General features: G+C 47.1%; 4 protein-coding genes across 11 annotated transcripts in view; 1 reads left to right on the forward strand and 3 right to left on the reverse strand.

Moving 5' to 3' along the window:
• The window catches only part of thoc2 (THO complex 2), a 32,585-nt gene extending 30,304 nt beyond the window's left edge, over positions 1-2,281 (reverse strand). For all 7 annotated transcript variants that reach the window (XM_060057655.1, XM_060057654.1, XM_060057652.1 and 4 more), the window contains exons 1-2: positions 2,147-2,281; positions 96-151 (exon numbers count right to left, since the gene is read on the reverse strand). In XM_060057655.1, the coding sequence (XP_059913638.1) occupies positions 96-151; positions 2,147-2,211 (121 nt within the window). In that variant the 5' untranslated portion in view covers positions 2,212-2,281. The remainder of the gene's footprint in view (positions 1-95; positions 152-2,146) is intronic.
• Positions 2,282-3,040: 759 nt separating this feature from the next.
• LOC132462074 (ependymin-1-like) lies at positions 3,041-5,667 on the reverse strand. Its single transcript, XM_060057644.1, has 7 exons — positions 5,567-5,667; positions 5,213-5,463; positions 5,076-5,107; positions 4,833-4,979; positions 4,557-4,743; positions 3,551-3,632; positions 3,041-3,345 (listed from the first exon to the last, which is right to left on the reverse strand). Exons 1-7 carry the CDS (start codon positions 5,650-5,652, stop codon positions 3,222-3,224), a joined length of 909 nt encoding a protein of 302 aa, XP_059913627.1. The 5' UTR covers positions 5,653-5,667; the 3' UTR covers positions 3,041-3,221.
• Positions 5,668-6,809: 1,142 nt separating this feature from the next.
• On the forward strand, positions 6,810-12,845 carry LOC132462075 (uncharacterized). Of its 2 annotated transcripts, XM_060057646.1 has the most exons (6): positions 6,810-6,961; positions 7,705-7,781; positions 9,527-9,676; positions 10,424-10,525; positions 11,204-11,401; positions 11,884-12,845. In XM_060057646.1, exons 3-6 carry the CDS (start codon positions 9,527-9,529, stop codon positions 12,112-12,114), a joined length of 681 nt encoding a protein of 226 aa, XP_059913629.1. In that variant the 5' UTR covers positions 6,810-6,961; positions 7,705-7,781; the 3' UTR covers positions 12,115-12,845. The 2 variants fall into 2 exon arrangements, with proteins under 2 accessions (XP_059913629.1, XP_059913628.1); XM_060057645.1 differs by lacking the exon at positions 6,810-6,961 and having other exon boundaries at positions 7,514-7,781.
• Positions 12,833-12,854, reverse strand: part of LOC132462076 (unconventional myosin-Ic-like) — a 1,268-nt gene continuing 1,246 nt past the window's right edge. Inside the window, exon 4 of the mRNA XM_060057647.1 lies at positions 12,833-12,854. This exon is cut by the window's right edge and continues 302 nt beyond it. The gene's annotated coding sequence lies outside the window, so the exon portion shown is untranslated.

Genomic DNA, 12,854 nt, shown 5'->3' on the forward strand with positions numbered 1-12,854 from the left:
AAGTATTGGTATGGAAGGTGTGGGGGGAGGTTGTGAGGGTCTGCAAGGTGTACGAATGTAGGACATCTTGAAGTGTTCATAAAACTTGATCTCACCTCTAACCTCACAGCCATGGCTTGGTTTCTCTGAGAGATCCTTACACAGCTGCACACTGGGAGAAGGAACCAATAAACATCAGTCATGTGTATACCACCTCCAACATTCAAACAAGCGTTATCTAAACTATTGCTGAAGGAAAAAAGGGTCAACACAAGATGGAGATCATAAAAATAGCAAAACCCAACATCCTAATTTACCATTTGGGATTAATCAATTACATTTGATCATTCCCAATTGTAATGATGAAGCCATTGAAGTTTTAGGTCAAAATAAGTCAGTATTTCAGGATTAACATCAATATTTTCCACATGCATGGCTTATATATATTTTTTACAATAATGATATGGTTGGTTTACATGCAAGAAGAGAATGGCTGAACATGATATACATACTTCTAGCAGTAACAACTGAACCAGTGATAATTTCCAGTTAAAGGGGTAGTTCGGAATTTTGGACATAGGGCCTGAATCCCAAATTAGCCTTGGTGTTCTTTATCATTGGAGACAGTTTAACACATTTCATTCAGTCCTTCTAGTTGTAGAGTTCGCTCGTGCTAGGCTAGCGCACGGCAACGGGCAATTCTAGCCTTCTGATAAAACAGGCTTACCCACTCCACAGTAAACCCGAGGTAAATCAATTATAACGCCAGACTATAGATGTAAAAGTCTGTGTTGAACGAATAATGTTAGAAATAAAACCAACCTCTCATCGCATTTTAAGAGACTATCTCAGCAGCAGCGGGAATTTAAAACTAGGCATCAGTCCACCGCTGCCGTAGCCTACTACCAGGAATATAACACTGCTGCTGAGACACAGCATTTCCCTCAAAATTGAATGCAACGCAAGGTTGGTTTTATTTCTAACATTATTCTATCAACACAGACATTTACATCGACCGTCTGGCGTTATAGTAGATTTTCCTCGGGTGTACTGTGGAGTGGGTAAGACTGTTTTATTAGCAGGCTAGTATTGTCCGTTGGCGTGCGCTAGCCTAGCACGAGCAAACTCTGCAACTAGAAGGACTGAATGAAATGTGTTAAACTGTCTCCAATGATAAAGAACACCCAGGCTAACTTGGGAAGCAGGCCCTATGTCCACAATTCCGAACTACCCCTTTAACCCTTTTCCATATATTTTAGCAAGGAGGGTTTTTAAGAATATTATGGAGTAATCTTTTAACATCAGGACCACAATGAATACTTCAAATACGTGTATAACACTTTTAACACGTCGGTTTTATTAGACATTGGAAATAAAAGTCTGCCCTAATAGGCCTATGTTGCTCTGCTTTTTCAAAAGAAAGAATGTTTGATAATCAGATCTTACGGCCAGATGGAAGATATGTGGTCGTAATGCCCCATCATCTCTAATACCACTCATTACATCGTGATGTCTCCCCGTTTAATATGATTGTTTTGTTCTCCGGTACAGAGCCGATGGAGGAGTCACAGGCGCAACAGTTCCTCCAGTCCTCCCGGACCTAGACGAGCTGCACACGAATCAAACTAACTCCCCGCTGACCGCCATCCACTCACTTTGATAACCCGACTAATTAACCTGCAGTCAGCGGCAATGAGCTCCTATATGCTATTAACGAGCCTTTAGACGACGTAACGGTGGTGCCCAGCTTGTAAAATGTGTTCAGTAACGTTGGACAAGACATCTTAGTTTGATTAGGAAGCGATGCCAAGTGAGGGGGCTCATAACATAAAAATATTCCCGGGTCCAACCCTGAGGTACATCAATGAGTTACCGAATCCCCCCAAAATAAGTGACACAGCTAGCAGAGCAGTCTTGCTGCCGTAGCTAACGCTGGAGCTAGCACCACAGCTAGCTCCCTCCACACACACTGATTTTAGCTGCTAGCACCGCAGCTAGCCTAGCCGTTAGCTACATTCACATACACTGGTTTTAGCTGCTAGTACCGCAGCTAGCCTAGCCGTTAACCACGCTGAGCAGGACGATACGCTCAAATCGGGCCACTTATTTTCAGCAATTTCTCATGGAAAACTTATTCTTAGAGTTATGGTTGAATGGTGTGACTTACAACTCGTGTTTTCCAGATTTTTCCCAGTTTTTGATCCAATCAGTCTGGAGGAGTAGTGTCGCCATCTTCCACTACACAGCCCGGATGTCTGGCTGTCTGTGTCCGCTCAGGGTCAAGTGTTCTCGGGCGCCCCCGGTGGCTTCCCTCCGCTAGCCGCTGCAGGCCCGCCGGGCACCCTGGTGGTGCAGTGGGGTAATGCAGTGCTGTGGCTTTTGTTGGGAGGCAGAATTAAATAACTGTTGTTGGACTTTATCAGTAATACTGCCCAAGAAATATTACGGTTATAACTACTACTGACATAGTTTCCTTATCTATTTTTTATGCAAATTGGCTTTCTGTGTTTTTTTTCCCACAAATATCAAATATATGTGCTGCAATGTTATTTGGAACTTCAAAAACACACACGTTTATGAATATATATATTTCTGTGTGCGTAAAAAATCCTAACGGTTGCCCTCTCTTGTTTTTCATTCGAGGTCGTGCTGTTCATTAAGTTACCGCATGGGGGCGATGTTCTCTCCTAAATAACGCTTCAATCTGTTTAGGTTTCATGAACTAGTCTATTTACTACACAATCAGAGTATTACTGATAATACTATTGCTAGATAAATATATATGCCACTGCCATTTCATTGGGGTCTATGAATGTTGTACTTGTATACTGGTTTGGATTTGGGCTATGTCCCAGGGTGAACATAATAGTAACATGGCCACTGTCAATTTGTAATAGTAATAGTTCTACTTTTGTCTCAAATTGTAAATAAAACCACCAGAACCACACATAACGTAACTTCCCAACAGAGTACATTTGATCCGGTATTTAATTTGTTCTACCTTGACTATCTGGAAATCAACTGCCTGGTACAAGACAATAAAAACAGCTCACAATATCACTTCTGTCTTAAAACATTTTTATTTTCAAAGACTTCTAACTACTGTGAGCAGCAGCGCTAGGTGCTACAGGCACCACAGCGGTCCCAGGAGCGGACCTACAGAGCTGAGAGATCTCGAGGCTCCCTCTAGTGGCCCCCTGCGGTACTGCATCGCGTCACAGGGGGCAAGGGCAGAGGGAGCGCTAGAAGAGCAGGTTGAAGAAGGTGTGGGTGGAGCCGTCGTGTGTGTCCACCTCCTCGCCCTCGCAGAACGACGGCACGCACAGCTTCTCCGGGTCCTTGATCTCAGTCTCCACCTGGATGTGGCTGCACACGCACACACACGCACACACAAACCCGCACACATACACACATGCACACGCACGCACGCACACATACACATACACACACAAGTTCTCATTGTGTACGTCTATAAATGTCGATATAGATATCTATATAGATCTATAGATATAGATATATATCATGAAGAGCAGTAGATGGTAAGTGTTAAGGTGTTTCTAACCACACCCACCTGACTATGATGATGGAGGAGTTGGAGGTGTAGGTGGTGCTGACGGGCATGCACCCCTCGGTGACAGCGGTGCAGTAAGTACCTGGAAACAGAGGAACTGAACATTAGCCCGGTCCCTCCCCACGTCTCACTCCTGTTCTATCACACTCTCAAACACACTCTCTCAATCTCAATCACATACCCTTAATCAGACTCTCTCAATCACACACTCTCAAACACAGTCTCAATCTCAATCACACACCCTTAATCAGACTCTCTCAATCACACACCCTTAATCAGACTCTCTCAATCACCCACTCTCAAACACACCCTCTCAATCTCGCTCTCAATCACACACCCTTAATCAGACTCTCTCAATCACACACCCTTAATCAGACTCTCTCAATCACACACCCTTAATCAGACTCTCTCAATCACCCACTCTCAAACACACCCTCTCAATCTCGCTCTCAATCACACACCCTTAATCAGACTCTCTCAATCACACACCCTTAATCAGACTCTCTCAATCACCCACTCTCAAACACACCCTCTCAATCTCGCTCTCAATCACACACCCTTAATCAGACTCTCTCAATCACACACCCTTAATCAGACTCTCTCAATCACCCACTCTCAAACACACCCTCTCAATCTCGCTCTCAATCACACACCCTTAATCAGACTCTCTCAATCACCCACTCTCAAACACAGAGTGTCCCCTGGGAGGGGGTTTGAATGAGGTAAACAGGGTCACCCTTCACCAACAAGGCCACTATGAAACCATCTTAAATTTTACTTTTATTTTTGCACCTTCATACCTACCGATCTTATTGTTATTGTTGAGACTATTCAGGATACTATCGGTCAGTCGTTTTTATTCTTATTTCGCTTTCGTTCTTTTTGATCTCTTTCGTTCTATCACGGTCCTGCCTTTTCTGCTGTAACACCCAGGCCGGTGTCCTGTCTGGGATTAATGGAGGACGATCTCAAAGCCTAGGCTGAGCTCATGGCTCAGGGGCCTCACCTTGGGTCTTGGGCACCGTGCCCTTCCACATGCTGAGGGTCAGTCCTTCCCCGGCCACAGTCTCGCTCCCCAGAGTGGTCTTCACTGAGAAGCTGGCGCCGGGTGGCACCTCCATGGAGCTCACGGCCGAGTGCAGAACCTTCTTCTCACAGCTCTGGTTCTTGCTGTCGATCTCATAGAAGACCCCCTGTCAGGGAGAACCACGGGGACCCCCTTAGAGAACCGACCCCAGGCTTCAAACAAGGGCTACAAACAAACACAGGGCAGAAGGGGTACCTGGTCGAAGAGCAGGAGCAGGTCCAGGTTCCTGGACGAGTTGGTCGTGACGAAGCCGGGCCAGGGGGCGGTCTTCATGCGGAGTTTCCTCGCCAAGGGATCGTAAACAAATTCGGCGACTACTTTGGCTCCGTTCCTCAAATCGGACTGGGGGGGGAGAGAAAGGCAGTAAGAAAGGATTCAGGGGTTCTCCGTCTGTTCTCGTCGAGAAGAAGATTGGTCGGGGGGTTTCGTAAGACTTACCATGGCAATAGTCCCCGTCATGTTGGGCGGATCTACGAAACAACAACAAGCTTGGATATGAGTGCAGCTCAAACAGACGTCACAGAGCTATGAAGACACACATTCACAGCAGAGCGGCTGAATAGAAGCGTTCTTACGGCAGGCCTGGTGGTGGTCCGCCATGCTGGTGGACAGACCCATGAGACACAACGCTGCGACGACTGCAAACATCTCCGCGGTTTCCGGCGCTTCACAACACAGGAAGTACAGGCAAAGACGACACTCGCAACTTGTGGTGCGTCCGGCCGGACCCAGGGTCCTTTTATAGCCCCCCCCATCCCACCCTGAGCGGGGTCGACAAACAGCCCCCTCGCGGTCCCCGTGGCGACCCCGGCCTCCTCGCAAACACCTGCACAAGCACAGACGAGCTGTTGTTGTATAGAGCGCTGGGCCAACCAATCACGTGGGAGCAACACAGCTCCCATGGCTGGGAACAGATTTCTGTCCCTTACCTCGCGTGACCTCGAGGCTGGGACTGGGAGTACGCTTCTCCCTGGGTCCTTTCTGGTTCTGAGGTCGCCAGACAGAGTGAATACATGGCACTGTATCGGTGGAACAACACGGCTGTCTGAGGCTTGCGTTTTGTGTTTTCCTCGACGTTGTGCACTGCTTTGGTGGACGGAAGTGACTCTCGTCCCCGAGAACGAGCTAGGATCAGCTCCACTCTGCTCACCTCATCGAACCCAGACCTCTGAGCCCGTGTCAGCAAGGCCGGATTAACCATTAGGGCAACTGGGCACTTGCCCAGGGGCCGTGACATCAAAGGGGCCCTCATTACATCGTGATGTCTCCCCGTTTAATATGATATGATTGTTTTGTTCTCCGGTACAGAGCCGATGGAGGAGGCCCTTTTTTTTTTTTTTTTTCAAAGTGCAAACATACATCTAGACACCACATAACACGACAAAACCCAGATACGTGCGACAGACATGTAACATATACCAAAACATAAAGAATTATACGGGGACAAGGACAGATTACGAGAGGGTTTGGGGAGGTGTTTGTGAGAGGGAGAGAGTGAGTGTGTGTGTGTGTGTGTGTGTGTGTGTGTGTGTGTGTGTGTGTGTGTGTGTGTGTGTGTGTGTGTGTGTTGTAAGGTCCATTTGTTTAAATAAAATAATAAGGATATATAGTAGTGACGTAATCAACATCAAATGTTGAATTGTGATACAATAAACATGATCTTGACTTTGAAATCACATGAAAGTGTAGCCAATGGTTTATTTTTACTAAAAACACACTAATTGCCTGCTTCATGGCTGGTGATAATTTCACATTTTTGCATTTTTAAAATGTTCTATGGTTTTAAGTTAAGGCCTACCTAGCTGTTTGCTGTCAAGACAATTGAAACATTCAATAAGTACTCATCAAGCCACCAAGTTCTGATGATAGCGACTTTACGATTGTTTGGCGGCGGCGGCGGGGGGGGGGGGCCTTGAGCCTTGTTGCCCAGGGCACAGAAAATTGTTAATCCGGCCCTGCGTGTCAGGGGTCTTTAGGGTACACCTGGCATCCTCCATGTTGATTTCTATATTTCTGATTATATATCTGCCGATTATATATTTCTATAATATATAATTGTTTCTTACTCCCCTTTCAAAGCCCAGACAAATGTATATTTTACCGAAAGTTTCATAAAAAAAACCTTTTTCCGAAGTCAATACCTGGTTGTGGTTTTGACAGAGACGGTCCACTCTGAGGTGAAACTCAGAGGAGGTTTGAAACTGAGACGGACTGTGAATCCATCTGCTCAGAAAGTCCCTGATGGGACGACGCAGTGGTGAGACCCAGCGAGGAAACCAGACTGCTGCTTTCACAACACAGAGACTTGCCAAGGAGACGGAACGGTAGGTTCTCTCCTTTCATGTTTTATGAAATAAACGGGAAGCGATTTGAGAATGAGGGAAACTAGAGGCAGTGATGATGAAATCCACAACGCTCTGGAAATAGATGTGGTGACCAGATCAAAAGGGGGGAGACGCTTGTGAAAAAGAGGGATGTCCATTTTGAGCGCGAGATTATGTAAAACTATTCGCAACATGGTTTCTTTCCCAAAAAAACACTGAAAATAGAGGATTCCACTTGGAATATTTTAACTTTTACTTTGGAACCGACTTCTAACAATCCCCTTCTACTCTGTAGCGAGGAGCCTAAAAACAGACTCGATTAAACCAACCTGATTCTGTACGGCTGCGTGTTTGTTATTCATAAAATGACGTGATGACGAGATCTTGAATACATTTTATTGAGTGAATAAACTTGAGTTTCCCAGTTTGATAAATGTCGAACATTGGCCTTAAACTTAACCACTACGTTAAACGATAACAGTACTCTTGCTCTGGAAGCAATGATGTTTTTTCAATTTGAAAAAACATCATGTCCACTGTGTCAGCTGTGCAGGCCTGGTCTGACCTCAAACCCGGGGTCTAACCTCAGATCCGATCCCAGTGGCGATGACCCAGTAGGCCTACCACGCCACCCTCCTCAGCACATGACACTTGTTGTTACAGTAGGCGGAGGAGAATGGCCGACCGCAGGTACTTCCTCTCGCGTGAATCATTATTGTAAAAAGTCATAAAAACTCCAACAGAAACCAAAACTGAGACGAAAGCGCTGAATAAATACTGCCGCGCCACATGTCGCTGCACAGACAACACGCAACACAAGGTAAGGCTGTTCTTCTCTTGTCCTCATCTCTATGGGTCTAGATCAAGGGGAACCAACCAGAGCTCTGTCGGCGTCTCTCGGTGGGGAGAGGCTTACTATGAAGCCGCTCAACAGTAGGAGAGTATGGTCAGCTGAGAGTGTTGATTGTTATACATAGGACCTGTTGTAGTTATTGTGTGTGTTTGAGTTTAATGTACAGAGTGATCACACACACACACACACACACACACACACACACACACACACACACACACACACACACACACACACACACACACACACACACACACACACACACACACACACACACAAACACACGTACCTTTCAAAACAAACAGCACACTGGGTTCAAGGCAGCACTGCTATAATTACTTTTAGCGAAGTCACTACTGTTAACTTCTTTAAAAATGTCTTCCGTTTTCTAGAAATGAAAGAAGTGAATGGTAGTAATTTGAATTAATTATTTTGTGCATTTTATAATGAATTCTTGTTTTAATATATATAGGCTATATAATATTGTTCCATACTGCGTTCTTTATAGGGCATTGCTTATTCAAATAATAGTAAGAGTTGAAGAGGTTAAATGCAAAAGCAATGTTTTTATACACAAGATATTTATTTGTTAAAAATGTTGCTTTGCATGACCTGTCTCTGTACTGTCCAACTCCTACCTGCTCCTTAATGACCTGTCTCTGTACTGTCTAACCCCTACCAGCTTCTTAATGACCTGTCTCTACTGTCTAACCCCTACCTGCTCCTTAATGACCTGTCTCTGTACTGTCTAACCCCTACCTGCTCCTTAATGACCTGTCTCTGTACTGTCTAACCCCTACCTGCTCCTTAACGACCTGTCTCTGTACTGTCTAACCCCTACCTGCTCCTTAATGACCTGTCTCTGTACTGTGTAACCCCTACCTGCTCCTTAATGACCTGTCTCTGTACTGTCTAACCCCTAGCTGCTCCTTAATGACCTGTCTCTGTACTGTCTAACCCCGCCCTGCTCCTTAATGACCTGTCTCTGTACTGTCTAACCCCTACCTGCTCCTTAATGACCTGTCTCTGTACTGTCTAACCCCTACCTGCTCCTTAATGACCTGTCTCTGTACTGTCTAACCCCGCCCTGCTCCTTAATGACCTGTCTCTGTACTGTCTAACCCCTACCTGCTCCTTAATGACCTGTCTCTGTACTGTCTAACCCCTACCTACTCCTTAATGACCTGTCTCTGTACTGTCTAACCCCTACCTGCTCCTTAATGACCTGCCTCTGTACTGTCTAACCCCTACCTGCTCCTTAATGACCTGTCTCTGTACTGTCTAACCCCGCCCTGCTCCTTAATGACCTGTCTCTGTACTGTCTAACCCCTACCTGCTCCTTAATGACCTGTCTCTGTACTGTCTAACCCCTACCTGCTCCTTAATGACCTGCCTCTGTACTGTCTAACCCCGCCCTGCTCCTTAATGACCTGTCTCTGTACTGTCTAACCCCTACCTGCTCCTTAATGACCTGTCTCTGTACTGTCTAACCCCTACCAGCTTCTTAATGACCTGTCTCTACTGTCTAACCCCTACCTGCTCCTTAATGACCTGTCTCTGTACTGTCTAACCCCTACCTGCTCCTCAATGACCTGTCTCTGTACTGTCTAACCCCTAGCTGCTCCTTAATGACCTGTCTCTGTACTGTCTAACCCCTAGCCGCTCCTTAATGACCTGTCTCTGTACTGTCTAACCCCTACCTGCTCCTTCAGATGACTGCTTGGATCCAGACCCTCCTCATGCTGGCCCTCCTGGCTCCGGTCTACGGGGGCCCCCACGGCCCCCAGGAGGGGGGGTACAGGAACTCCCTCCACCTCACAAGACTCGCCAGGACCAGAGTCAGCCAGCTGCTGAGAACCTTTGTGAGTCAGCTCGCTCTCTCTCTCTCTCTCTCTCTCTCTCTCTCTCTCTCTCTCTCTCTCGCCCTCTCGCCCTCTCGCCCTCTCGCCCTCTCTCTCTCTCTCTCTCTCTGATATGTATGTTCAGTTAGAGATCAGAAAATTTTAATTTATTAATCAGAGTACTTTATTGATCACAATATTTTATTTAGCGAATAGATTGTATGGTTTGTAGCGGGCCAGTGGGTGTTGGGTTTCCACGCCAACAAGTTAAACAGATCAAGCGACACAACACCCCATGCAGTTGAAAAGGGGGATTTATTTACAGGGTAAATAGTTAGCACCCACCAGGGTGGGGAAAAGGGTTACCCAAAGTTTGTAGTCTGTGTCCAGGGGTCGTCGACCTGGATGGTCCTTAAACAAAGCGGTCGGTACACCGGTAATCGATAAAGTTCCGGGTCTTCTTGGCCGTGCAATGATCACAGAAGCTCACCAAGATGCTCTCTGTAGTATGCTAGGCCCCGTGTGGTCGCACGCTCTCCCTTTTATCCCTGAGCTCTCCTGCATAATGCTCCTCAGGCTGGCATCGTTAAGGGAGGAAGTCCATGTAAGGCTTGGGGGTGGAGCCGATGTATAGCCATTAATTCAGTTATATATTTTTTATTATTTATGCATTATTTACAGAATTATGACATTAAAGGACAGTCTGTACACACAGTCCGGTGGAACCTTCTTGTTGTTTACATTGTTGTTGTTGTTGTTTTTATGTAGAAGCAGCAGCAGCTGGGAGACGCGCACTTTGAAGACAGGAGCCTCCATCTGAACGACCTCCCCACCCTCTCAACCGACCTCCACCGATGGCTGAGCCTCGAGGTAGGAGTCTGAACCTGGAGGTTAGAGTCTGAACCGGGACGCTAGAGTCTGAACCGGGACGCTAGAGTCTGAACCGGGACGCTAGAGTCTGAGCCTGGAGGTTAGAGTCTGAGCCTGGAGGTTAGAGTCTGAACCGGGGCGCTAGAGTCTGAGCCTAGAGGTTAGAGTCTGAGCCTGGAGGTTAGAGTCTGAGCCTGGAGGTTAGAGTCTGAACCGGGACGCTAGAGTCTGAGCCTGGAGGTTAGAGTCTGAGCCTGGAGGTTAGAGTCTGAGCCTGGAGGTTAGAGTCTGAGCCTGGAGGTTAGAGTCTGAACCGGGACGCTAGAGTCTGAGCCTGGAGGTTAGAGTCTGAGCCTGGAGGTTAGAGTCTGAGCCTGGAGGTTAGAGTCTGAACCGGGAGGTTAGAGTCTGAGCCTGGAGGTTAGAGTCTGAGCCTGGAGGTTGGAGTCTGAGCCTGGAGGTTAGAGTCTGAGCCTGGAGGTTAGAGTCTGAGCCTGGAGGTTGGAGTCTGAGCCTGGAGGTTAGCGTCTGAGCCTGGAGGTTAGCGTCTGAGCCTGGAGGTTAGAGCCTGGAGGTTAGCGTCTGAGCCTGGAGGTTAGCGTCTGAGCCTGGAGGTTAGAGGCTGAGCCTGGAGGTTGGAGCCTGGAGGTTGGAGTCTAAAGATGCGTTGTTTTGTAGGAGCGGGAGCGTCTCAGTGAGGCCTCCGACAGCCTCCAGATCTACTGGGGTGTGCTGCAGGGGATGAGGGAGCAGATCCTGGCGGAGAACCACCACCCGGGAGCCCCCCGGGGGGGCAGGACCGCCCTGAGCCTCCCGGACAGCCTTCACCACGTCCAGCTGGACCTCAGAGACCTGATGAGACGACTCCAGACCCTGGTACTGAACACACGCTGCTGCCTTATGGCCCTGCTCACGTCAACCCGCAACGCACAACGCACGCACGCGCGCACGCACGCACGCACGCACGCACGCACGCACGCACGCACGCACGCACGCACGCACGCACGCACGCACGCACGCACGCGCGCACGCACGCACGCACGCACGCCATGCAATGCTGTATTAGCAATTCTATATTCTAATGTAAATTTAAATGTATTTAATAATAAAAATGATAGTAATGCATTTTATTTACGGGCGTTTTTCTTGACGCTCAGGGCCACCTTACAAAATCAAAAACAATAAAAACAATCAATACACCAATCAAGTCATAAGAGCAAGCAAATAAATCACATAATAAAACAGAGTACAAAGAGAACAGTAGGCCTGTCTGAATAGACACGTCTTCAGGTGAGGTTCGAGCTATCATGCCGTTTTTAAAACGTCCGTCTCTCCGTCTCTGTCCGTCCTCCGTCCAGCTGGAGAGCGTGAGCCGCAGTGAGGAGGACCGGGCCCCCACCGGCTCCCACAGCGTCCCCCGGGCCCAGGTCGTCCGCCGCCGCCGCGGCCAGACGGCCTGGCTGAGGCGCCTGGAGGTGTACGTGGCCCTGAGGGACCTGGACCTCTACCTCACCAAGACGGCCCGCGACCTGCTGCTGCTGGAGGCCAGGCGCCACGGCTCCCTGCTGGGCGTCCCCGCCCTGCACTGAGAACACCCCCTGACGGTCCACACCGCGGGGGTTCAGTGAGCAGGGGGTTCAGTGTGCAGTGGGTTCAGTGTGTTAGGTGTTGGGTAGCTTTAGATTGTTTAGTGTGTTTAGTAGTGTTGGGAGTTTAGTGTTAGGAGTTTAGTTTTAAGTGTTCAGTGTTTAGTATGTTTAGTATTCAGGGTTTAGTGTTCAGTCTTCAGTTTTTAGTATGTTTAGTATTCAGTGTTCAGTGTTCAGTATGTTCAGTATGTTCAGTGTTTAGTGTTCAGTCTTCAGTGTTTAGTATGTTCAGTATGTTCAGTGTTTAGTATTCAGTGTTTAGTATTCAGTGTTTAGTGTTCAGTGTTTAGTATTCAGTGTTTAGTGTTCAGTGTTTAGTGTTCAGTCTTCAGTGTTTAGTATGTTCAGTGTTAAGTGTTTAGTGTTCAGTCTTCAGTGTTTAGTATGTTCAGTATGTTCAGTGTTTAGTATTCAGTGTTTAGTGTTCAGTCTTCAGTGTTTAGTATGTTCAGTGTTAAGTGTTTAGTGTTTAGTATTCAGTGTTTAGTGTTTACTGGATCTCGATCTCATCATCCTGAGCCCAACATCAGCTTTTTACACAAGAAAATATATTTATTGACATATTTATTACTGAATATTTATTTATAGGAATTTGTATTTTATTTGACTGAATTAATGTATAAGTTGTTTGGTGTGTTTTCAATAAAGAGAGAGCCTCTTTGATCGTTTTACTTCATTTA

This window comes from Gadus macrocephalus, chromosome 7, assembly GCF_031168955.1.
Source record: "Gadus macrocephalus chromosome 7, ASM3116895v1".
Classification (NCBI taxonomy): Eukaryota; Metazoa; Chordata; class Actinopteri; order Gadiformes; family Gadidae; genus Gadus; species Gadus macrocephalus.

Bases quoted from the DNA above. Each gene is read 5' to 3' on its own strand.
- LOC132462074 (XM_060057644.1), bottom strand. From the start codon at position 5,652: ATGTATTCACTCTGTCTGGCGACCTCAGAACCAGAAAGGACCCAGGGA. The intron at 5,108-5,212 runs GTAAGAACGCTT...GTTGTTTCGTAG, and splicing joins GGACCACCACCAGGCCTGCC to ATCCGCCCAACATGACGGGG. The intron at 3,633-4,556 runs GTGAGGCCCCTG...CTCTGTTTCCAG, and splicing joins CACGGTGCCCAAGACCCAAG to GTACTTACTGCACCGCTGTC.
- LOC132462075 (XM_060057646.1), top strand. From the start codon at position 9,527: ATGACTGCTTGGATCCAGACCCTCCTCATGCTGGCCCTCCTGGCTCCG. The intron at 9,677-10,423 runs GTGAGTCAGCTC...GTTTTTATGTAG, and splicing joins GCCAGCTGCTGAGAACCTTT to AAGCAGCAGCAGCTGGGAGA. The intron at 11,402-11,883 runs GTACTGAACACA...TCCTCCGTCCAG, and splicing joins TGAGACGACTCCAGACCCTG to CTGGAGAGCGTGAGCCGCAG.